The 23,729-nt window shown below is 37.5% G+C and overlaps 1 protein-coding gene across 1 annotated transcript in view; it reads right to left on the reverse strand.

The window, feature by feature from the left end:
• Nucleotides 1–2,302: 2,302 nt before the first annotated feature.
• Nucleotides 2,303–23,729, reverse strand: part of LOC150087370 (uncharacterized) — a 65,418-nt gene continuing 43,991 nt past the window's right edge. The window contains exons 2-5 of the mRNA XM_090372030.1: nt 19,902–20,001; nt 9,673–9,891; nt 9,358–9,435; nt 2,303–2,454 (exon numbers count right to left, since the gene is read on the reverse strand). Coding sequence (XP_090228156.1) covers nt 2,443–2,454; nt 9,358–9,435; nt 9,673–9,891; nt 19,902–19,976 — 384 coding nt within the window. The 5' untranslated portion in view covers nt 19,977–20,001 and the 3' untranslated portion in view covers nt 2,303–2,442. The remainder of the gene's footprint in view (nt 2,455–9,357; nt 9,436–9,672; nt 9,892–19,901; nt 20,002–23,729) is intronic.

Below are 23,729 nucleotides of genomic sequence, written 5' to 3' on the forward strand. Positions count from 1 at the left end.
AATCAATTAATAAAATGTTATAATCTAGTATTTCGATGATGACATTCGATTATGCCCATCACTACTTGAAACGGCTACCACTACATTGGCATCAGAAAAATATTGTTCATTTGAAAGGATTCTGATATTAAATTGCCGTATGGTCCAATTCTTTTCTGTGAAAGGGACCTAAGGGAAAACAAGTAATATAAAAAAAAAATTTTAAAGTCAATTCCTACTTAGGTCAACAAAGAATTTTATGTTAGTTACTTTTTATTAAATAATTACAATTAATAGAAATATGTATACAATATACATATGACAGAATCACAATATTAAGTGGCAAAATAGAAAGCGAATTTCCTTGCAATTTTCCATTTTCCTTTCTATATATGGCGTGGACTATTATTTTTATTCACATGTTTCATTTTGCATTTTGTTCCCTCCTTGACTCAGACTAGAACCCAGAATGAAAAAAGAATCTGAAAAAGAAATTTTTTTCCAGCGATCTACACGCTTCGCCACTGACGGTATTTATTCCTAAATTTATATCCTGCTAAATATCTTATATAAGAGAAATTTTTTTTCTCCCATATAAAACTAAAATTAATTAATTAAATTTAATTAATGAATTAATATTTGAAAAAACTGTATTAACATCAAGTGTCATCCACTACAAGTTTAAAAAAATGTATTTGAACTTGAGTGGATAAATAAAAAGTATTTTATTAACGATTGAAAATTTGAACAAGATATATAAATATATATAGGGAGAGTGTGAACTAATAGTAGGAATTGAAAAAAGCAAGTTATTGTGTTTAGTTTTCTTCTCTTCATTTTCTGAAAAACAATGATTGCCTATTGAAAAGTAGTATTTTAAAGGTATTGAGAGGGGGGGGGGAAAGCCACGTGAACTTGTATAATTTAAACTGTTACAACGGTTTAGTTACTACTTTCGAAAGGAGTAATATACTCCTTTCAAAAATACAGAAAATAAGATGTCAAACTGCGCCGAAAATACTGTTGACTGAATCTTCTCATATTGTATTAAGAGTACGCCATCACAAAATAAATACGTAACATAAAAATACGACATATCGCATTCTGAGCACTGCTATGCGACTGCCATAACAATGAAGTTGTGAACTCCCCTCTTATCAGGGTGTCTGTGCCAAATTATAAAAATCAACATTTTTTAAATAAAATGTTGATAATATTTAAAAACCTTATTAAACTGCAACCCAAATTTCATTACATTTTATATTCCAGTGTGTGTGACCTTTAAACAATGCCATTTAAAGAATGTGCAGTGGGGAAGGGGGGGGGGGGTCACAGCATCTTTGGGGCATGCGCTTATTGAGCTACAGCTTAACAGCGTTTCCAAAATTTACTTTTTTTTTTCTTTTTTTTTTAAATTGTATAATGGTTATCTCTAAGGAAAGAAAAACCTAATAATACAATTAATTAGTGAAGAGACCCTCCCGAAAGAGAAATTGTCTGTCATATAATGAATAACGTGTTTACAGATAGTTGAGGTGCTTTCTTTTTAAAAAAATCAGAAAAGCGAAGAAATCGTGTAATTCTTATTTGTTGTTTCTGTTTAGTTGGAATTAGGATGCATTTTTAACTCTTTTCGAGAAAATGATTCTTCGAAAAATAAACACGTTTCTTGGAAAACAATACATTTGCGATTATGTCGAAAGCTAAAATGTTCTTATTTTGATGGTAATTAAATTAAATTTGTTTACATGCCAGAGAAGAAAATACGTTATAGTTACTAATGTATGTGACAACAGGGAGATTAAGTAACCGTTACAAATGGTCACCGAAAAAAAAAAAAGCAATAATAAATGAGCTGTTTAATAATTAAAGTAGTATAAAAGAATCAAATTTAAATTCTCAGTTATCAACTGAAGTTTGCCTGTACATAAAAAGAATTCCTATTGTTTAGTACGAGTAATCTCCGCTAGAGGCGATAGTGGCACCTAATATTGTAAATATTGAATGTATTTACAGTGTTAGGTTTATTCTATTTTGTTTCCTATATTTGATTAAAAAAATTAACAGAAAATGCACGATCTCGTTTATTTTAATTTTTTTTTCCGTGAATGTAAAATTCTCCATATCATTGACCACTTGTTTAAAAAACACAACAAATAACTAGATTAATATAGTGTATTTGCACAATATCTGATTTAAACAAGAACAGACACACACACTGATATCACTAATAGCGTTGGGGATATCGTAATAATAACTTTATTTCTCAGATGCTTACAAGTTACACAAAGAGAATGAAGTATTAAGAAATAAAAACGTTCGGTATCCCATTTCATCTAATTCCTCATTATTCCAAGATATAACTATTTCCGAGAGAGAGAGAGAAAAAAAAGATGGGACAGGTGATAGCTGATGTGAATGAATGTAAGAATGAGCAGAAGTTTCATCAAATATCTAGAATTTTTATTTTGATGCCTGAAATAAAGAAAATACAAAGTTATATTAGGGCAGAAATTGCTAAGAGAAATAAATTACACAAACTTGCACAAGATGGCGGCACAGTCTAAGTAATGTGGTTCATTGCTGTAATTGTATTATCGTTTAGAATATTGAGTAGAAAATCTTAATTATTTTTAGTTATGACATGCACAAAAAGTTTAATCATATTTTAATATATTTTCACAACTTAAAATTTATATTGTTTGTTAAATATACTGGATTAATTTTTAGTTGCTGAAAGAAAAACAGTTTATGAAAACTAGGTCATTTTAATAATAAATAAATGAGAGTTCATTTATTAAAGTCCTGATTAAAGAAATTGGAGGTAAACATGCATTTTGTAACCGATGATACCATGAAAATAGTGGCAACAATTATCATGGTATCATCGTAATACATAAAAAAAAAAAAGAAACCTTTCCATTTCACCTGTTCATCCTCTCTAACAATTTATCTAGTTCTTCCTTGAATTTATTCAAACTACTCAACTCTACAACACCAGATGGGAGTTTGTTTCAACACTCAATCACCCCTCTGGCTGAAGGCAAATTTCCGCTCGTCCGACCTGCAACCATCCTTACCTTCATGGGTAGCACAGTTGGTAGGATCGCCGTCCTCCCTACACCGGGTGGAAAAGACCCGAGTTCGAATCCCGTCGATGACGGGAGGACTTTTTATTGGTCTTTTTCACAACGTGGCTGAGTTAGTCGGTCTCAGGCGAGAACAGCATGTTTTTTCTCCCGAAAACTCGGGTTTTCCGTCCAGAAAACAAAAAATCGACTTCGGAATAACACGGCCCTAGTCGCCAATGCTCCCAAAACAACAACACATTCTTCCTCAATTTGAATTAATGCCACCTCATACGCATACTCTGAGCAAGAGGAAGAATGCCATTAGCATTGAGCTTACTCAGTCCATTCACGTATGTTCATTCAACATTTATCCACCCGAGTAACAATACGTCTGCCCATCGATACCCACACAGTTAGCTGGGCATGATGACCTGTCCACGAATTTATACTGTGTCCGATTAAGGATGGAATTATCATATGCGGTGTATGGAAGTACTGTTAGTCTCCACTTTTTGATCTCTATATCTGTGGTCTGTCAGTGATGCGTTCTTGAAATTGTAGAGGTCCGTACGCTTGTGAAAGCTTGATTTCCCGCTCCCCTTCAACTAATGTCGTAAGGGGGAGTGGTGGCAAATGTAGTTTCATATTCACTTCAAATAAGTAGTTATCGGATGGCAAGCAAAGTCCTGGAGTTGTCCATTAGCTCAACTAGGAGTTCTGGAGCTGAGTAATTGCAGATTCTATACTGTGGTGTTGTTGGTCAGCAGAATACATGCGAGCTTATAGGCTTTTGGTAGAACTATGGGGAGGTTCTTACCTTTCGCTAAGCTTGTACTGTATCTGATAAGTCACTAGGTGCGCCTGCTGTTGCCTTGAGCAATCTAAATAAAATATTGTTTTCATAGTAATCTACTACAACAGAGAGCTTACTATGAAACCTGCTGAGATCGTGTAGCTGTTTGCTTAAGTTACTCTAAACAGGTACCACCACGTCATGGATAGCTGCACTTGGATTGGTGTTTGACAGATCTTGAATTAGTGCTTTATGCCCAACGTCCTTGTGGTGTGGTCATGGGCTGTCTCTTGGCCCTTCCTGTAATTTGTCTCTTGGCTTTTGGACAGAAATACCACGGTTTTTTTATTCCGCCAGGAGGTCCGGTTGTTTTCTTGAGCTCTAGAAACTGCCCCATACTGATTAGTCCTCAGTAAAAAGTCCGATATTTCAGCTGATAACATCAATACCCAGAAGCGGCCCCGGGTCTATCAGCATCCTGTGCGAGATTTTTTGATGCGCCCTCTCAGACTTGAAATTTACTTGCAAATCAGTGAATTTTCGGAGAATTTTGCGCCCCCTACATTTTGGTGCCCTGTTCGGGGGAATCGCTCGATCTTGCCTTAAGCCGGTCCTATGACAATCCCCAACTACACTGGAGAATTATGATACAGATTAATTTCTAGATACTGTTTTTGATGATCATGGAGAGACACAATAAATAATAAAATTGTGTTTGCGTGCCATTCAGCCACTGGTTCTGACATGCATTTATGAGTGAGTTATCCATTAGTATTAGGCTAATGATGCAAGGAAGCGAATTATTTTTTTTTTTTTTTTATGCAAATTCAAAAATTAAAATGAAACAGAATGTTCATCCCATTCCCATTTTTAAAATGTAATTATCCAATTCTGCGTTAAATTTGACTCGCTGCCCATAAGCAAACTTCATGAGATCCAATTTTCTGTTATTTCCTCTTATTTTATGTGTCCCCTGGCTAAGAGAACAGACCTTCCTCATTCAGTTTACTCAATCCCTTCAGTGCCTTATACACCTCAATCAGACCTCCCCTTAGATGTCTAGTTATAAAACTTTTTAGTGCACTCCTAAGTCGTTCTTCATATTTGCATCGCTTTGCACTCGTTACCAATCTGCTCAGCCTTCTCTGAACTCCCTGCGAAGTTATGTCATTTTTAGGTGCATATTTAGACGTTGATAGCACATGGCTTCACTGTTTATTCTTTCTACCTTCCGGTCTTTTTCCAGTTTTGTGCAACACCTTTCACTTCAGTCTGCTAACAGCCCTTTAAGCAACGGATTTGGCCAAATCATTTGAGGGGACTTAAATAATAAATTAGGAAATATTTTTTGTGATTTTTCGATCGAATTAAGCATTACCCCGTGCAGCATATCAATTTTTCATACAAACTGTAAAGCCAGAACTGTGAATTCAAGCAGCTCGAAGCTGGTTTGCTTTGAAAATACTATAGTACCAGACTTGTTCTATGACCACTATGAATCCACGATTAGCTACCCAAGTAACTAATTAATCACAACAGTTATTCACATAAAATAACATAGAAGATGGGAGCCAGAGTAGTCAAAAATGGGCATATATTAGGGTGGATCAGTGTAGCAAGTGGAGTCTTTCGGAGGTTACTTCTATTTCTTATTAATAACATTGGTGAGGGACTGCAGGGGAAGTTGTCAAAGTTTACTGGTGACACTTAAAGATAAGAAAATTGGTTAACAATCGGAATAAGGTGATTTTTATTCCGGTTGGTTGTTGTTGTTAGGTTTTAGGAGCATCGGCAACTAAGGGCACGTTGCTCCGTGTATATTGTCTGTAAATTGCGTGTGTTCTGAGGTCGATTTTATTTTTGCTGGACTAAAAACCAGAGTTTCCAGAAGGAAAAACCATGCTACCTTCGCATGAGACCGACTAACCCAGCCACGTTGTGAAAGAGGCCCATAAAAATTCCTCCCGTCATGGACGGGATTCGAACTCGGGTCTTTTCCACTCGGTGTGGGGAGGACGGCGATCCTACCAAATGTGCTGCCCACGAGGACTGTTGATTCCGAATGCTTTAGATCGGTTGCTGCACAAATTGAAAAATGGAAACTAAAGTTTAGTGTTTATAAGTGTGAGATTTTGCACCTGGGGAATGGGGAATTATGATGCATTTTTAACTCTTTGGAGAAAATGATTCTTCGAAAAATAAACATTTCCAGTAATTACTTATAAGCGGGGGGTATTGGAGTTAGAAGCGGTCCAGGATGAAAAAGTTATAAGTATATGCATATAGGACTTCGCAAGTAGAGAAAATGAGATGTTATTTTACAATGAAATCCATTTTCATCATCCTATATAAAAGGGAAAATTTCTTAATTTCCCCTTTTGTATAACACGATGGTGGGACCACATTTTAGAATATGTGTTGGTGTGGAGGCTGCACTTGAAAAAGGCGACTTCTGGATAGGGTCTAGAGAAGGGTAACCAGGTTGGTGAGGTGTTGATCGATGCCCACGTGAAGAACGGCTTAGCGGATTTGCAAAACTTGGTAGCTAGACATCTTAGGGGGGTATCTGAAAGAGGTATATAAAGCCCTGAAAGGAATCGTTAGAATAAGCAGGGAGGTAATTATTTTCACTGGCAAGAGAGATAAACAGGAGCACGGGTAGAAAATTCTGGGGAGTAACAGAAGGCGGAATCAGGTTTTCTTTCGAGCAGCGTATTGCAAATCACTGGAATGAATTGTCTGCTACCGTGGTCGAGGTGGATAGTTTGGTAAAGTCCAAAGCGGAAATGGATAGGCACTTTTTGGCGACGGGAAAGGTATGAATGATAGAACTTTTCCCTGTTTTATGGCAGATGTAGAGAAAATCCTCTTTTTCGCATCATTTAGCCATCATAATACGAACATCTACATCATAAAGTTAGGAAACCGAAGGACGCTTTTTCGTTGGCATTCAAATTTGAGTGCCAGCTAAAAAAATCACACAAACAAGTCGAAGGGAGCAATGATTGCGTCTTTTCGATTACTTGCAAAGAGATGCGCCCTTCAGCAGCGAAATGATATTTAAATAAGCCCTTCGGGTGCATATTTCTTATTTGCGACATTAAAACAGCTATATCTGCCATTAACGATGTTCGGTTGTCATAGAATTTTGTAAAATGGCGAGTAGAAGTAATGAGTTCCGATCTGAACGAACAATTAAGGAAAAGAAAATGCGGCATGAGCAGCTTTTTTTAGTGGATGCAAAGGAATCGGTGATGTAGGTGAAGTTAGTCGTTCGAATGGTACTCGAAGAGTTATGTCAAGGAAGAATTGCTAGTAGTTAAAAATTTTGTTTAAATTTTGTATATATTTTAATTCTAGTTTGTATCGATTCATACTGTTTTGTATTGATTCTGTAATTCTCAGCGTTCTCACCATTATCTAGGGTCTGTGTGCCCTGTGGGTGAGATGTTTGTATGTAAATAAATAAATATAAATAAAACGATAGCGTCGTGATCAGTTTGCGGTTACTCCTCATACGTTCACTTTATTGATTCGTATAGAAGTGGGTAAATGGCCAAGCAAAGGCTATTTTGCCAAAGGCTCGGGGTCTTGATAAATGAAGTCGTATCTTGTCATAATGTCTTCTTACAAATTTAGGGAGCATGTGTGGCGTCTATAATAAATTAGAAAGCGTAAATTCCCATGCTGGTCAAAACAGTGAAGGGATCGTAGCATGTTCAAACGATGTTCGTGTAAATATGATGACATACGCACCTAGTGGTGTAATTGAACCAACCGAAGTTCCGATTACTGTATGTTAAAAGTGTTCAAAGAAACGTCAGAGTGAACAGTAACAGCAACTTCATTGGAACATAACATATCAAAATCAAGTGTGGTAAGCTTGTAAGAACAGTTTTTGTCACCATTTTGAACCAAAACTGTCATGTGCACTGACAACGACTTTAGTATGACTCGCAGCAACCACCAGATATGGTTCGCAGCTGCAATTCATTCATAAAATCAAGGCTTCGATGAGTGAGCAATCGGTTGCTAGTCTTTATGTAAATGCTGTTTCCAGTTGATTTAGTGTCACTGGATAGTCCGCATATGGCTTCCAGTTGGGAGAGCGGACGGGCCAATTCATACGGACGATATCATGTTCTAACATCTTGTTTGCCAGCTTTGCCTTATGGGATTGAGCGTTACCCATTAGAACTAACTCTTCCTACTGAAGGCCCATGGGTCGCAGGATCCTATCTCTATACCGATATGTAGGCAAGATCTTGTTCGTGATGATGTGCACGTCTGTATGACTAATGCTACCGAATACCAGAAATCCACCCAACTGATTTCCTGTATTCTGATCGGAAGAGAATCTGATTACAAGCTCTACGTAAATTCATCTGTGAGAGCACACACCCCACCATTTTCCTTCTCAGTCCAGTTATTATGTTGGGATGCGTACATTCTTCTAGCCCTACGATATCGGCCACATTTTAGGTTTTATCGCGTAATTTCTGTCAGTGCAGTCGATTTTGGATGGTTTGGGTAACACTAGTGTCCAAAGGACACCTGGGTATCTACAAACCCTGACCAGGACGTCTACAAATGTTTTGGGGTTATTGGAGACGATTCCACCACCTACGGGTGACCGAACCATGCCGGAATTTTGCACTGAGTGACTCTCCGATGACTTTCCAAGCAGTAGATTCAGAAAATCTGTCTGAGATGACATCTTCACTTTGCTAATGGACACGCACTCGCCCGTCCGTGTGTTGTGTTTGCTGCTTTAATTCACGAATGAGATGCGTCTGAGATATTTTTGAGTATTTAACGAAACTGTCGCACTCCTGAATTTATGTTCTCGGCCTGCATTTGTTGGAGAACTTTGCATCTGCGCTTTGGTCCGTGAATATGTGCTGTCATTGCGGTCACAGTAGTTAGTGGATTACACAGTACATTGTATCATGATTCAACCGCTAATTGTTTTGACTAGTGTATATGGCTAATTAGTTTCTTAAAATTTTTATAGTTTGTCAAAATCCAGTCACTTATTTCTTCTGATTACTTTATTTAGCGCAGGTCTATTGGAATACACGAATAAGATATAAACTAAATAGTTAATTCACATATTGCTGAAATAGCTGCAGTCTTATGTTGGTTGGTGGGAGTTTACAGTAAGGAATGTGGCTCACCCTTAAAACATTGCACGTCTGATTTCTTTCTTGCATCGATCAATTGAAGTAGGCCCAATGTATGCACAAATTAAGCAGCAGCGCAATTCAAAGTGCAACCTGGCTTCCGTCACGATTGGGAAAGAAAACATCTTAATAAGCTTTGATTGATGGCTTCTAGCACTTAACGGATGCTAATTGGTACATGAGGCGAAGTAGTCGCATCGGATCAAAGAAATACGGTTACAAAAGTGCTGTTAATTAGTTTTGAAATTAAATAGGCCTCAAGTTTTGATGCTCTGGATTATTTGAGTTTCTCTTTTTCTTAATAACTAATTTAAGATTCAATTCAACTTACCTCATAATCTCCAAAAGGAAATTGCCTGACACTGACGAATCGTTTCCTTCTCTTTGTGAACTTCAGCATATCTTGGCTCTGGATACGTGGAGGAAAAAAACACCACGGTTAGTAATTAAGAAGCCAGACACAAAGTGAAAATGCCTTATGACCTGAAGGTTACATTAGTAGTATTGACGTATGCTGATAAATCACTTCTCTTTAGCTATGTACAGTACGTCCCAGATAAATGTTCCATTCAGTATGTTTTTGAAATATTTTCGTTATTTAGACATACCCCAAAAGTAGTTTAATATTGCTGCTTCTGAAACTTACCTGACTAGTCCTGAAGTCGGGTTCTGTCTGTTCCCTCAATAATTCTAACAACCTGGGGTATGCGGCCAGTTTCTGGATCATCATCAGTAAGTAAGGAACTTCATTGTCACCTTGAGCGGAAAATAACGAACCTACCGACCGCTTTCTGCCACATCCTGTGAATGCGTTACAAAATGGTCGTTTCGCTGGAGGTAAGGAAATGTCCAGATGTCGTAAATCCTACGGGATTAAATGAAAACATTTATGATTATTGGGGAGAAGGCCGGCCTAGAATGTTAAGATGATGGACCGATTTTCATCAATTCAGACATTATGCAAAGAAACATGTTGCAGGAAAAAATAGTCCAGCGAGGTGCAAGCTGCCCCACAGACAAAAATATTATTTATAATAATCGTGGAACTTGCCCAGGTCCCTTGATGTTAAGGGGAGAAGAAGGAAGTTGTACTGTTTATGTTGTCACTTTCTTTCTATGTGAAGAAACTCATTTCTTTGCTTTCCTTTTAAGAAGGAAGAGGGTACCAAATATCATTTGGTGTTTAATTTCAACCTAAAAGAAAAAGAAGCGATCTTCTAGTATAATAATTAAAATGCAGTCGGGATATATTTTGCAGTTCCCAAAGTGTGTACCGATGCCATGTTGCTTTTCTGGAACTCAGATCTGCATACAAATTTGTTTAATTAAGTATGTTTTCATAACGCGCACGTCTTGGATCTTTCGGAGTTAATGAAAATTCCAGCTACTCTAAATATTCCTGTTTCTCTTTTCTGTTATTCGTCTTATCATCAAGTTCTAATCTAATCCAGGATAATAGCTTAGATGTTATCTAATAATGTTTGAGATCGATTTTTGACTACCTCGTAACTCTTTACACGTGTCACTTGATTTGTTTTGTATTTCGTTGAGTATCATAATAATTTTATCTTGGTACAATGCAAAGAAATCATTCAATTCAATCTCAGTAATCTTTGGTTCAACTGGATATAATTCACCCTTTAGCTTTAAGATGACTTTTTTTTTCGCTTAGGGTGCAACCAGTGATTTGTAGAACGATCTACAGACACTTTTTCGTTTTCCACCCCTTCCCAAGGTTATTTGTTGATAGGCTTTGGTTCTGAAGAGCACATTTACTGCCAATCCTGGAAACTGTTCCTGTCTCTTTCCTTCCATAGTAAAACCCTGCCTTAAACACAAACAGATTCCTAATAGTCTATGAATATTATAGAAGTGGACACTAACTCGATCTTGCTCTTGTTTCTGGTCGTGCGTGGTTGACGTCCCAGTCGACGAACTAATAGTCATGAAAACCTAGCGCTGTGTTCTGCGTGTCAGCTCAATCGCTTAAATAGCTATCCGAGACGTCGGATAGCTGCTGCTGTATTGAGGGCAAAAGGAGGACCTACGAAGTATTAGGTAGGTAGTCATAATGAACTATGCTACATACTCGCAGTATAAAAGAGTCGAACAACTTCATACGCCAGAGTGGTAGTAATTTGTATCTGGTCGTGCACGTCAAAGTGATAAAGTAGCAGTTATGGGATATAGTAAAGATATCAAGGAGTTTCAAAAGGGCACAATTGTGGGAGCTCGTGCATCGGAAGCTTGCATATCGGAAACGACATGTCTTGTTAATCCCTCACGGCCGCTTTAGGCTAAGGTGTATGAATTCTTACGCCTTAACACTTTGTGTTAAGGTGTAAGAATTCGATACGAGTCCTCCCGCCGACAGAACTGTTTACACAACGTGGACGTTCGTGGTAAGCGAAGTGTGCAGCGTGTTGTACGAGCTCAACGGCAGGTCATGTGGGAGTTGACATCCAATACAATATGGAAAATGCAGGAATAATATCCCAAATGACGATGCTCCTCACACTCAAACGTATGCAGTTCCAGAACAGACGACCCAAGAGACATTCTCTCTTCACCGCTGATCATCGTCGACGGCGAATGCTCCAGTGTACAACCAGCGTGAAATCAACACGCAGGTTGAACACTGGAGAACTGGAACCGAATGTTCTTGTCGAATGAGACCAAATATGTGGTGCAACACGAGTCCATAAACCCATTGTGCATGTTGCCCGCTATCCAGGTAGGCGTCGGTGGTTGCTTTATATGAGGCATTTTTTCTGGCAAGAACTAGGACCCCTGGTGCGCATAGGCCAACGTTTCACTGAGGTGTCTACCGGCAGATCTTAGGAGGCCATATGCACCCTGCTATGTTTAATTTTTACCTGTGCTCCTTGAACCATTCATGTATAGTGCGGATTCCAGCCCGCAATATGCACGAATGGTGCTAGGAACACAGTGAAGATATCACTCATCTTGATTGGCCTCCAAATTCTCCTCACCTCAATCTAGTTGAACACCTGTGGGGTGTTTTTGAACGGGAAGTAAAGGTGTGTGGACACGCAACCGTCATCTATTCCGACACTGTGGAAAGCCTTTGCAGGCAGCATGGATGCAGATCTTTAAGACATCTTCACACATCTAGTGGAGTCGATGCCTAGGCGAAAAGCGGCTGTTATCCGTGCGAACGGTGGCCCAACACGCTATTAGGTAGGTGGTCAAATAATTCGGTGATCGCTCGATGTATGTTACTGTCAGTGCTACGGAATGAAGAAACATTTTACCATAGGTTACGGCGCATACCCAGTTTACTTCTGCTTGGATTTTGCTTTTCGCGTTTATCAGCGAGTACGGAATTATTTTGAATTACTAAATGAGCTTCCGAATTTTTGATTGCAGTTGCCAGAAAATGAATTGCGAAGTATACCCACGGCCTGCTGTGAGAAGTGCGATGACAGATAACAAGCGTGCTAATTATGGTTGTATTAAACTGTCATTCATTATTACTGTAAGTTAATATGAGACGATAAAATACGAACGCCATATGGTTCGAATCCACAGGAAAGTTTTTTCCCTAGCACTGACAGCTACCTTTTCATAAGCATCCAGAAAGAGGTTCTCAATAAATCGTTTTCCTCGATTATCGTATATATAAAATCCCACATACTTACTAATTAATTCCTCGTTTAATTTTTTATAGTGTAAATGTTCACTTAATTTCATGCGCTTCCACAGAGCAGATCGACTTCATGTTACCCAGCGAAATCAGTCGCTAAGTTGGCTTCCTTTTCACTCGCAATATGATCTCTCGGAATGGCGTATTAATTGTTGGCTCTTTGGTTTCGAAATGTTTTGCAGACCTGAATGATGTCCCAGGCGATGTTAAGGTCCTTGTCTGAAGATGTATTTGCAATTTGATTTCCTTGTACGCTGATCATTAAATTATTCTGGTTTTCCTTTGTGTAAAGATTTTAGGTTTTCAGTTGAGAGGCAGGTTTTAAACTTTGAATTGATTTTTTTCTTTCTCGGTAAAAAAGCTTTACATATGATATGTCTAGATTTAGAAAGTTTTTAAAATTATCTAAAATTCGACGTATTAATTTTTGGCTCAGAAGTACATAACTATTGCGTATTGGCCGGGAACCCTGTGCGACATTTGTCTTATGTAACTTTCTCTTTTTCTTTTGGGCTGCGCTGAGCAAAGGGCCATGGGGTTAGATTTAGCATGGGATTATACGCCACTGTGCATAATAGATAAAGTAATGGTGTCAGAATTGTTTCAGAGGGAACTAGCTTCATATTGTGTTTGTAAGTAACATGTATTTTGACACCATTACTTTATCTATTAAGCTTATGGCCCTTTTTCAGGACCATAAGCTCCAATACTGCATAGCAGAGCTATCAGTCCTCCCCAAACCAAGTAGAAAAGGCCCGGGTTCGAATCCCGTCAATGACGCAAGGAACTTTTATGGACCTCTTCACTCTGTGGCCGAGTTGGTCAGTCTGAGTTCGGGACAGGAAAGTTCCCCCCCCCCCCACCGGAAACTCAGGTTTTACCTCCAGAAAACACAAGCAATTTATGGACTTAAATACAGGCAGATGAGTTAACTCTCGGGTAGCCCTAATATGACATTTTTTTTTTTTTTTTTTTTTTTTTTTTTTTTTAATTCTTCAGTGTTAAAGTTTTAACTTTTCCGATAAGCACCTTATAAAACGTATTGTTTCATTCGAATTAGCATCGAGTACTATTCCGCTTTGTGATTGTTTTCTGTAGTGTACAATTTCCGCACGAACAGAGTTTGTTTGTTGTTTATTTGGTTTTTAGGAGCATTATCAACTAAAGCCATATTGCTCCGGGATATGCGGTGGTCATACCCTGACCTTTCCGTATTTGGTGGTGACGGGCTCGAACCCCGGTCTAATCAAGAAGCGTGTGCTACGCACTGCTGCTCCTTCCCACCTGGCTACGGAGGCGCCCGCAGGAACAGAGTATATAAATTTACTTTATATATTCTGTTCTATTCTAACTCCGGTACGTACAAGTGAGAGGTACAGAAAAAGTCATCGAATTCATAACTAGTAGGCAAATTTTAAAAAATATATAAAACATAGAAACTTACAAAAAAAACATGAGGAAATCACAGATCAAATTCATATTTGAGTTAAGTCCGGGTTGCTAATCAGCAAGCTCCAGGGATCTTCAAGACTAATTGTTCCAACAATCCATTGACCAAGATGGGAAGGCAGAAATCGGAATCAGGGCTACGTAGTGATCAGTCCCCATAAGGAAGATCAGTGACTATTAAGACTTTTCATGAACTTGGGCTACCATTCTTGTCTTGGACACTTCACAGTCAAGCTGTGCGTGTCAAAGATCCAAATAAATTTCCGTGCCAGAAAACAGCGTCAGGGCAATGTTGAAGAAACAGCACACGCATTTCTTGTTCCAAATTAAGATCGAATAAACAATTATCTCACAGACAACAAGGAATTATCCAGTTCATATAATCCCGGATTCAAACTTCATAAATCACTACCGATAAATGGATTACAGGATATAACTACTTGGAAATCTTATGAAGCCTGCACAAAAGAAATACGAAGACTTTTATACACAAAGTGGCAACCTTAACTTTTCCGATAAGCACTTTAAAATCCAATAGTTCAGGCCGAGAATCAACTTAAAGTTTGATGGCACAGCAGATGGCCAAACCATTGATCCGTATAACATTAGTGGCTGAATATGAAGAGGAATGCCTTAAGATAAGCTTCTGCTCGGTCACTTTGGCCATATGTAATTTGACATTCCACTTGGTCCTTAAAAGTTTCACGATTATCTCGCTGAAATGATCCTTAAATTAATTTTTTTCCCATCGTAATTACCAAAAATCATGTACTTTTTTTAAAAAATTAATCTCAACACCAAACCATGAAAGATTATTTATTAGTTCACGAACACTTTTCTGTACGAACGTTTAACTTAGTCAACTTAAATCGTTAGACCTAGGAAGCTGACTACCAAAATAAGGTCATCCGCATATAAAATTAAATCTTTCAACAAAAGGGCAAGAACAGAAGAGATGAAAATTGGACAAAACCGAATTTGCAATTCCAAGACAAAACTGCAACACAAAAAGAAGGGAGGGAGATATACGGATCGAAAAAATGCGGAGGCGACATCAAAGAAAATAGTGTGGAGGTCAACCCCCGTATTCAAAGAAAGATTAATTCTGTTGATGAACTACTGGAGACAACTAATGGTTGATCACCTGCTAATACCATAATGTACAGTGGTAGGATAACCTGGAAATTTTGTTTTGATGAAGGTTTAAGGGAACCTTTTTTAAGACCTTTCAGAAAAAGGTTACAGAAGGAATCGATCATACTTCTAGAATTAGATGATCGAATAGGGATTACCTTTTCCTGCACGCATCTGGAAAACACCAGAAACTTAACCTTATTATGGAACATTAAGAACGCCTCAACAATAAACAGTAAGGAGAATCAAAAGACAGATCCATCCTTTAATATATTGCTTCAAGTTCAGCTTCATACTGAAACAGAAGAATATGGTTTATCCAATTGAAAAGATCTAACATGTCTACAGAACGTGGCGGTGTACCTGAAAACTTACCAAGACAAGTCCTCAAATAAACGAATTTCACAATAGTTGCTTTTTTTTGTTTCTACAACTTAGAATGAGCTGAAAAAAAGACTGTCTACTGGGCCACAGAAATATCTTATAATGATGAACCGGCTGCTACTTTAAATAAGATTGACAAGTCATGTGATCACCTGTATTCCATGTTTTCTTGAACATGGAGTACCGAAAAATAAGAGCCACTCAGACAGCAAAAATGCAGGACATATTTTCGAGGATAGACCAAGGAGATAATTCCATTTAAAAAAAAAAAACTCTACACAGATAGTCGGTGGAAATCCCAACATTTAACACACAAAGATTAGAAAATATCCTGTTTAATCTGGCTTCGCAGCGAGTATGGGGAAGGGGTATTTCATCATAATACAGAACAATTCTCAAATAAAGCCAGACGTATTATCAGGAAGTACACTAATGAACAAATTAATCACCAAAAATTAGAAAATTCTGTACTTTGGTGCAAACGACCAGCTGCCAACCTAAAGAGTCCTGGCGAGTTTCCAAAGTCATAATTGGGGAAAAAAAAAAAAAAACTGCACTGATTACCATTTAGTGTTCAATAAAAGTAGCCGGACCCTCCATTTTATCTAACACCATCTTGTCAACACTACAAACAATGAATAGATTAGACTAACACTTCCATCCGATTTAAAATTACGAGAAGAAAACGTACCGGGAATCATATTCAGCAACAACAAATCAGTCCTCAGTCAATCATGTTTGAACGCCCAATAATATGGAAACACTCTATAGACAACACCTCAATGAACTAGAGCAATTTAATAATATTAAAATAACTCAATAATAATCTTATTTAGAACCAACGAACGAGTACAGAGTGACAGCAACGGACTCAGATGTTACCAGCAATTAGTTTTCTGGGAGCACTTGTCTGGTCATGATTTGATTATTTGTTATTATGTGTCACTCTTCCCTTACTGATTATTCAGTAGTCGATGGGGACTATGCGTTCAAGAGAAGGCTCAGCTGGTAGCGTCGTATGTGCTTGTTTTTGCCAGAAGTCAAAGTCATGCTGTGCGGGTATTAGAAATTTATCGTTTTAAGGATAATGGAAGCGTTGCAAATAAGCCTCGCTTTAGAATGCTTCGAACATCCAAGATGCGATGCATTGATCTCTTCCAAGGTAAGAGAAGAGTGTATAGTAATGAAGGGGCTCTCTTCGGACCCTTTCATTCTTAAAGAATTTAATGGGATAAGTTCAATATGGAGGAGGGGGAAAAAATACCTCGTCTAGACTCAGGATGTACAGAGTCCTAAAAATACAAATTTCGTCCCTGCAAATTGTATAGTTTAAGAAATCGTCAAGAGAAATACAGAATACGATTGTTCTTTCAGACAAGTGGGAGAACAATCATAATAATAATAGTTTTCTATTCAGATTCAACTGTTAGCAATCACATCTGCAGGAAATTCTCTGACAGTAGTATGGCGGGCTTGGTAGGTCTGGAATCTAGAAGAATTTTTAAAGGCCTTAGTCAATTGAGTTAGCTCATCTCATTTCATCTCATCAGTAGGATTTTCTCTGAATTATTGATTTTTCAGCCTGTTCAACATCCTAACTGGCTCGAGAATATATACTTGTACAGACGACACCAACACGATTCGAATTTTTTTTCAGTGAATCTGTCAGTGATGATTCGTTTTGGATAAATATTTTTCGAGGTTTGCATTGACAAGCCAGACAACAGTTTTGGCTCAGACAATGAGGATTATAACCCATTACTGCAAGAACACATCCGGGGCAAATGGTTACATTATTGTGATATGCTCTACCCACCTACCTCCAAGGCTCTGATTTGTGGCATCGCACGATTTATTTTATTTATTGATATGTTCAAAATTGTTTGGGAAAAAAACAGACTTCGAACGATCAACTAGCTGAAATATAACATCAAAAGAAGGCCAAAAAATTATCAAAATATGTCAGAGAACTCTTAATTTACAGAATAGACAAGTGTGAAAGATTATAAGAATGAACTCGGGCATCATACAATAGATTTTTGTATGTCAATAGATTTTTAAAACATCTCTATTTTGGCTGAACAGAAATTATTCAGCAATTAGTATTATAATGGTTCCATGCTAAGTAATCCAAGGAATCGGGCCTTTTCTGTATCTGCTAAAAAGAGAGAGGAAAAAAAAATCTATCACTCATACAGTCTCCTTCGCCAAAAAGTGACCATCCAATTCCGCTTTGTACTTTACAAACTATCAACTTCGATCACGGTGGAAGTCAATTCATGCCATTGATATGCAAAACGCTGCCCGAAAATAAACTTATGAGATCTACCCTTCTGTTGCTCTACAAAATTTTGTATTTGTGCTTCCTGGTTATTCTATCTATTGCCTATGAAAATACTCATACTCCCCCACCCCCATTGTATTATAAACCTCTGTCGTTGTTCGTATGGATATCGATTGGCCCCCCTCGCCAATCTGGTTGTCCTTCTCTGAACCACTTTCTAGAAGTGGTAGTACGAAATAAGGTTCATCTGAGCCAAAAAAAAAAATACATGAATTCAAAATATGTATGAGTTTAAATTTTGGAAGTTTGATTTTTAGACCACAGAATATATGAAATTTACAACGACAAGGCTTTCCTTCCTGGAATGGGGTTAGAGGTTGCTTGCACACCCCTCTACATGGCTTGTCGGTGTGAGATTTACTTTTTCTTTCGTAGTTGAAGGAGTCTTAACAAAATCCTGTTTCTGTGTAAGCTTATCGATTTTTGTTCCAATTTATGTATAGTAGAGCGAGGATGAACCCTGCAGTTTAGTGTTATTAATAATAATAACAATCATCTTTTAAAATATCTACAGTTAAAGATTGTTACAACTTGCTCAAGGAGGCCAGAATGTTATCAGTTATTATGTACTGTTAATAAATTGCACTTGTCCCAACGTTCGAAGTGAGGTAGATGTTAAAAGAATTTAAGATATATGCTAGATATTAAATATATGTATAATTTGATATGTGCGCGTATCTGTCTGTTTTTAGATAAATAGACATGGAACACATATACACTTTTCTACAAAGAGTATATTACTCAGTCTACTGAATGTTATGAACAGAATGGGTCCTTTTACAAATGCTAAAACCATTCGCTATTAGTCAGTGACTTGACTTTTACCTTTTTAGTTTCTAAACTGCTTCCAACATTTTATCTACCCCTTTATGCTTCTTTCCTGATTGTTGACAGTCAGTGATAAATTTGTATTGCTCATGCCTTCTGCATGGCCTTTGGGGACGCTGATTCAAAGTTTTCTTGCTCTCTGTACACTGTTATCGACCCAGCTACGGGACTAGCGAGTTCAGTGGGATCGGCGTAAAAATAAATCACCAATCCAATCATAGAAGTGTTTGACATTCGCATTCATGGACAATGAATCGTCAGTTTTTATAAGATACGTTTATAAAGACTCGCGTATTTCAAATGCGTCAAAAATTACACCAAGTACCTTGTTATTAGAACTTAGTTTTACAAAAATCTGAATACAATAAAATTTTACTCTAATTTTATTGTATTCGTATTATTGCTCCTGTACCCGGCTGATGCGAAGAATGTTTATAGCCATCAATGAATATGAACTGTCTGGTGTTGGATGGCTTGGAAACATCGTGGTATCCATTTCAAGTGAGAATCAAATAGAGAGAGGGTAATTAAAAGTGTCTCCTTTTACATTCCTTAATGTTATTTACTCGAAGAATAAATTGGTTATTATGATTAAAGACAGCAATAACTGTGGGTATGTGAATATTACGGTGCTATTAATCTCTTAAGGTAAATAGGATACTTTGGCATTCTCATCACGTGCATTATAACTTGTAATTACGAAATTTAAAGAATAAATATTAACTCATGGTGTAGACGGTATTCTTACCTCCCTTCCCCGATGTATAGAGTATATATGTGCAAATGATGATTTTTGGGAGTTTAAGGCCCCTCCGAATCGGAAATTATAAGGCCCATGCTTTTTTGCACTTAATAATAAAATTGCATCTTGGATAAGCAGAAATTGTTATGCAACTAAGCCATCTGACGAATTTCCCCGAGTGGTCTGTAGAGAGCGCAAAGATCAGTTTGTGAACTGCATTAGCATTTGATGTCAGGTTATTCAAAGAAAAGTCCAGTTTCTTATGGAATCCAATAATAATGAGATAAATTTTAAGTTCCTTAATATAAAAATCATATTTGGACTTACCCTAGTTCCCACCGTGGAGTTTAAGATGACAGTAAAAAATAGAACAGTTATCGTAACACCAACAGAGGTCCTCATTGTTCCTGCTTAATGTACAGTTAACCTAAGAAAGAACAAGCTTTTAAACTAATTGAAGTATTACAAAAAGAACTGTAATTTTATTTATGGTTGACCAGATGACAATTATAATTATACATAAGGCAGCATTTTGTAATGCGCAGAAAGAAGTCGATTTAAAGCAATATGTGCACATATTGCTTTAAATCGACTTCTTTCTACGCATTACAAATTAGTTTTCAAGTTTTGATTCTCACATAAAAATAACGAAATGTGTTATATTTTGCGTCCGTTTTTATCAAGCATAAAATTTCTATAGCGAAGATGCAAATTTCCATCCAAGTGCGAGTTAAAATGTAATTGTATACGTTGTCTGAAGCAAGCTTTTCTTTGTACAATTTAAAAAAAAAAAATAGTCCATTTGCTAATTCGTGTGCGGGAGGAAATTGAGGACGCACTGAAATATTCACGATGTTTTGGAAACTTCAAAACACCTAGAGAAAGAAACTAAACAGTCAAATTACTTATTCATTCCCTTAATTAATAAGATTCCATTTACATTAGTGCTCAAAGCTTTGAAAAAGTAACAGAATTAATTCTGTTACTTTTTCAAAGCTTTAGAGCGCCGAAAGATCCAACACAAGTTGAAAGACTTCCCTGGCGAGACATGCAGGTGTTGACGAAGATCAAGAAAATGCAGTGCTAACTTCACCAGTTGCAGTCCCTGGAGGAGAACTTACTTTCTTGCAGTCCTCCGCATGAAACCGTTCCTTCAGACCCCTTAAATCAGCAGTCCGCTGTATTATCTTAGTTGGATTGTTCTATACACAGCATATGATAATCCAGCTCCAATGAAACTGTTCTCGTTTCAATATAAGGTCGTTTGTGACTTTTCAAATGCAAGGGATGCTTACGAGGTACGTCTTAGGCAACTGTAATTCTCGTTCCAGGTACCCTACAGACTTCATTGCGAGCGTGGAAGAAATAACAAGCAAACATTGCGTTGACACTGAAGATGGAAGTCACTCCCCGGACAATAAAACAAATTACCTCTGTGAATCGCACCTTGTTTTCACATTGTTTATTGTCGAACAGCGGGAAAGAAAGCATAGTACTGCCCTTGCACCCACAGTTTGATTTGAAGAAACTGTTTCCTTGGGAATGCAAAGGAAGACAGGAGATTAGCTGAAACCATATTCGTTACGAATCTGTTTAGGATTTAAAAAAATGTATCGTGTTATGAAATGTTCCAAAGAAAGTGAGATTTCCCTTTTCATTTAACACTTCTGTAAGAGCTAATTCATCGGAATTGGCGTCCTTAAACTGTTTGTGAATAAAAGTCGCGGGCAAGAAGAAAGTTGTGTGACTATAACTTAGTGGTAGCAACCTCCATAGGCCTTCAGCAGCTCGCAATAATCAACTTATTTACACTCAGAATTTTGTTCGCCACTCACCTCTATCTATCCTTGCGAAAATCGAAAGTAGGACGTTCCGAGAGTCGCGCTGCGAAGGGGTTGAGGTGAATGCCGACTTCGGAGACAAATGATATCTCGATTATCAGTGATGATAAATGGCGCGTGGAGATGAGTCTTCCTCCCACGTCACACTTTGCCATGTCTGTTTTTCAAAAAACTTCTTAAGCTAACATTGTCTGCAGCTGCCCGTGCAGTTCCTCACGATCCAATTGTGTGGAACAAGTTTCCTTGTTTACAAAATCTCTCAAACAGCGTACCCGGACTTCCATCGAAATGAAACTAGCGGCGTTGAAAATTGAAAGGCCGGGGAACACCGCACTACGCTATTTTTATGGTGCGGCAGGGACTCTTTCCACTGCACACAACCCTGTTCCCATCCAGTGTAGCCACAGATATGCATGATCTTGCCAGATTAAAATGGGCAACATAATTCTAGCAAATATCGGAGCGCAACTTAATCAGGGTCACGTGACGATGTTGTATTATATGATCTTGGATATCAAAATATGATTCTTAGAAAATCTAAATATTTTGTAGTTAAAATTTAAAAGATGAGAAAAGTTTTTCTTGCGATTGATGAGAATACGAACCCATATTTACAATTCTTATCCATTTTTTTCAGAATTCAAAATTCAGTTATTCTGAAGTATATATTTTAAATCTTTCCTGTTTTCTGGTATGCGCATTTGTTTTAAGAAGGAATGACCGAAGCCCACTCTCTCTAAACAGACTACATTTAATCAGGAGGGGGAAAAAAAAAAAAAAAAACTATCTCTAATTAATTTCTGTTAAATTTCGTGTTTATTCTGTGAATGCAGGTGGCGCACTAAGCTACTCAACAAACCTGAACAAACTGACAATTATTTTGATTCAGTCTTAATTTTTCATAAATAAAAAACTCAAATTTTTTTTTGTCTTATATAAGTAATGAATCTTTACTGCCCAGATTTTCTTTTGTTCTAGATATGTCATGTCTCAAGAATTTTGAATGAATGAATTTAAGTCAATGTTTAAAACTCATTTCGAGTTTCTCTTGTTATCATTGAGTGCTAAATTAAAAATACTGACAACTACGGTAATCCATTTGATAATAAATTAATTTTCTAAAGGATTAAATCTTCCATGACTGTGGAAAAGATATTTAATTCTTTGAAATCTCTTAATTAACCACAGTAAAATTAACACCATTCAAATATACACTGGTGTTCAAAGAAAGTGCATCACCTAAGAATTTAACATTTCTAACTCTTTTTCGCGATGGTATGTTATATTAATGACTAGCAGTACAAATATAAATATAAACAAAAGATATTTATTAATAGTTAAGGCAAAGCTAAGTAATATTTGACAGGTGCTCTCAAAATATTCCAAAATGACATTTGCAACCTTTATACAACAGTTTTCGTAAACACGACAATTATGGCTGAAATGTTATCAGAATTTGCTTCAGTTTATCATTTTAAATGGGAAAACAAAATAAAGTTCACCAGGTGCAAACTAATATTTAGTTGAACCGCCTCTGGCCCTGATGACAGCAGCAAAACCTTCGAGGCATTGACAAGATCAATTTCTGAAGATAATCAGCTGATAGTTCGTGGTTCCAAACACGAATTATGGCTTCCTCAAGTTCACGAAGGTTTCTTTCTGGCAACTGCAGATTCCACACGATGCCAGCAGTTCTCTATGGGATTCAGGTCCGTTCGGGCTGTTTTCTGGCCAGCTAAGAGTTGTAATGAATGGACCGTTCTTCCAGCCATTTTTTTCACATGTAACAAATGTAAACACGTAAACCACTAATGCAGAAATGAAGTTAAAGCAACTACAGAATTGCGTACTTGCACTTTTTGCCCGATGACAAGGGGCAGAGTCGTCCTGAAAGATGCCGTTACTTGGCAGGTTCAAATGGTCTCTAATGGTTGGCAGCAATTTGGCTTCCAATATAGCCAGATATCCATTGGCATTTACGGAACCTTTTATAAACTACTCCGTGATACGAAATGCACCCCCATATCATTTGGCTGGTAGGGAACCCATATAGTATGTGGAGATGTCAACCTTACACCACAGCTCAGTAACCTACTGGACGCCATGTTAAATAAACTACAGCCATGTTCCATCTCTCTTATCAATGACCAACCTACAAGAGGTGAAAATAGACTTGACCTAATTCTGGCTTCTGGTAAATGTATAATTGATGTACCCCCCCGAAATGTTCTTTCCATCCGATCATAGCCCAATTGCAATGCTCATAATGCTACCGTATGTGGACTTCAATGTCAAGGAAAAAATTAAGAGCCAG

Source organism: Mastigoproctus giganteus, chromosome 4 (genome assembly GCF_048544385.1).
Source record: "Mastigoproctus giganteus isolate SK-2022 chromosome 4, ASM4854438v1, whole genome shotgun sequence".
Classification (NCBI taxonomy): domain Eukaryota; kingdom Metazoa; phylum Arthropoda; class Arachnida; order Uropygi; family Thelyphonidae; genus Mastigoproctus; species Mastigoproctus giganteus.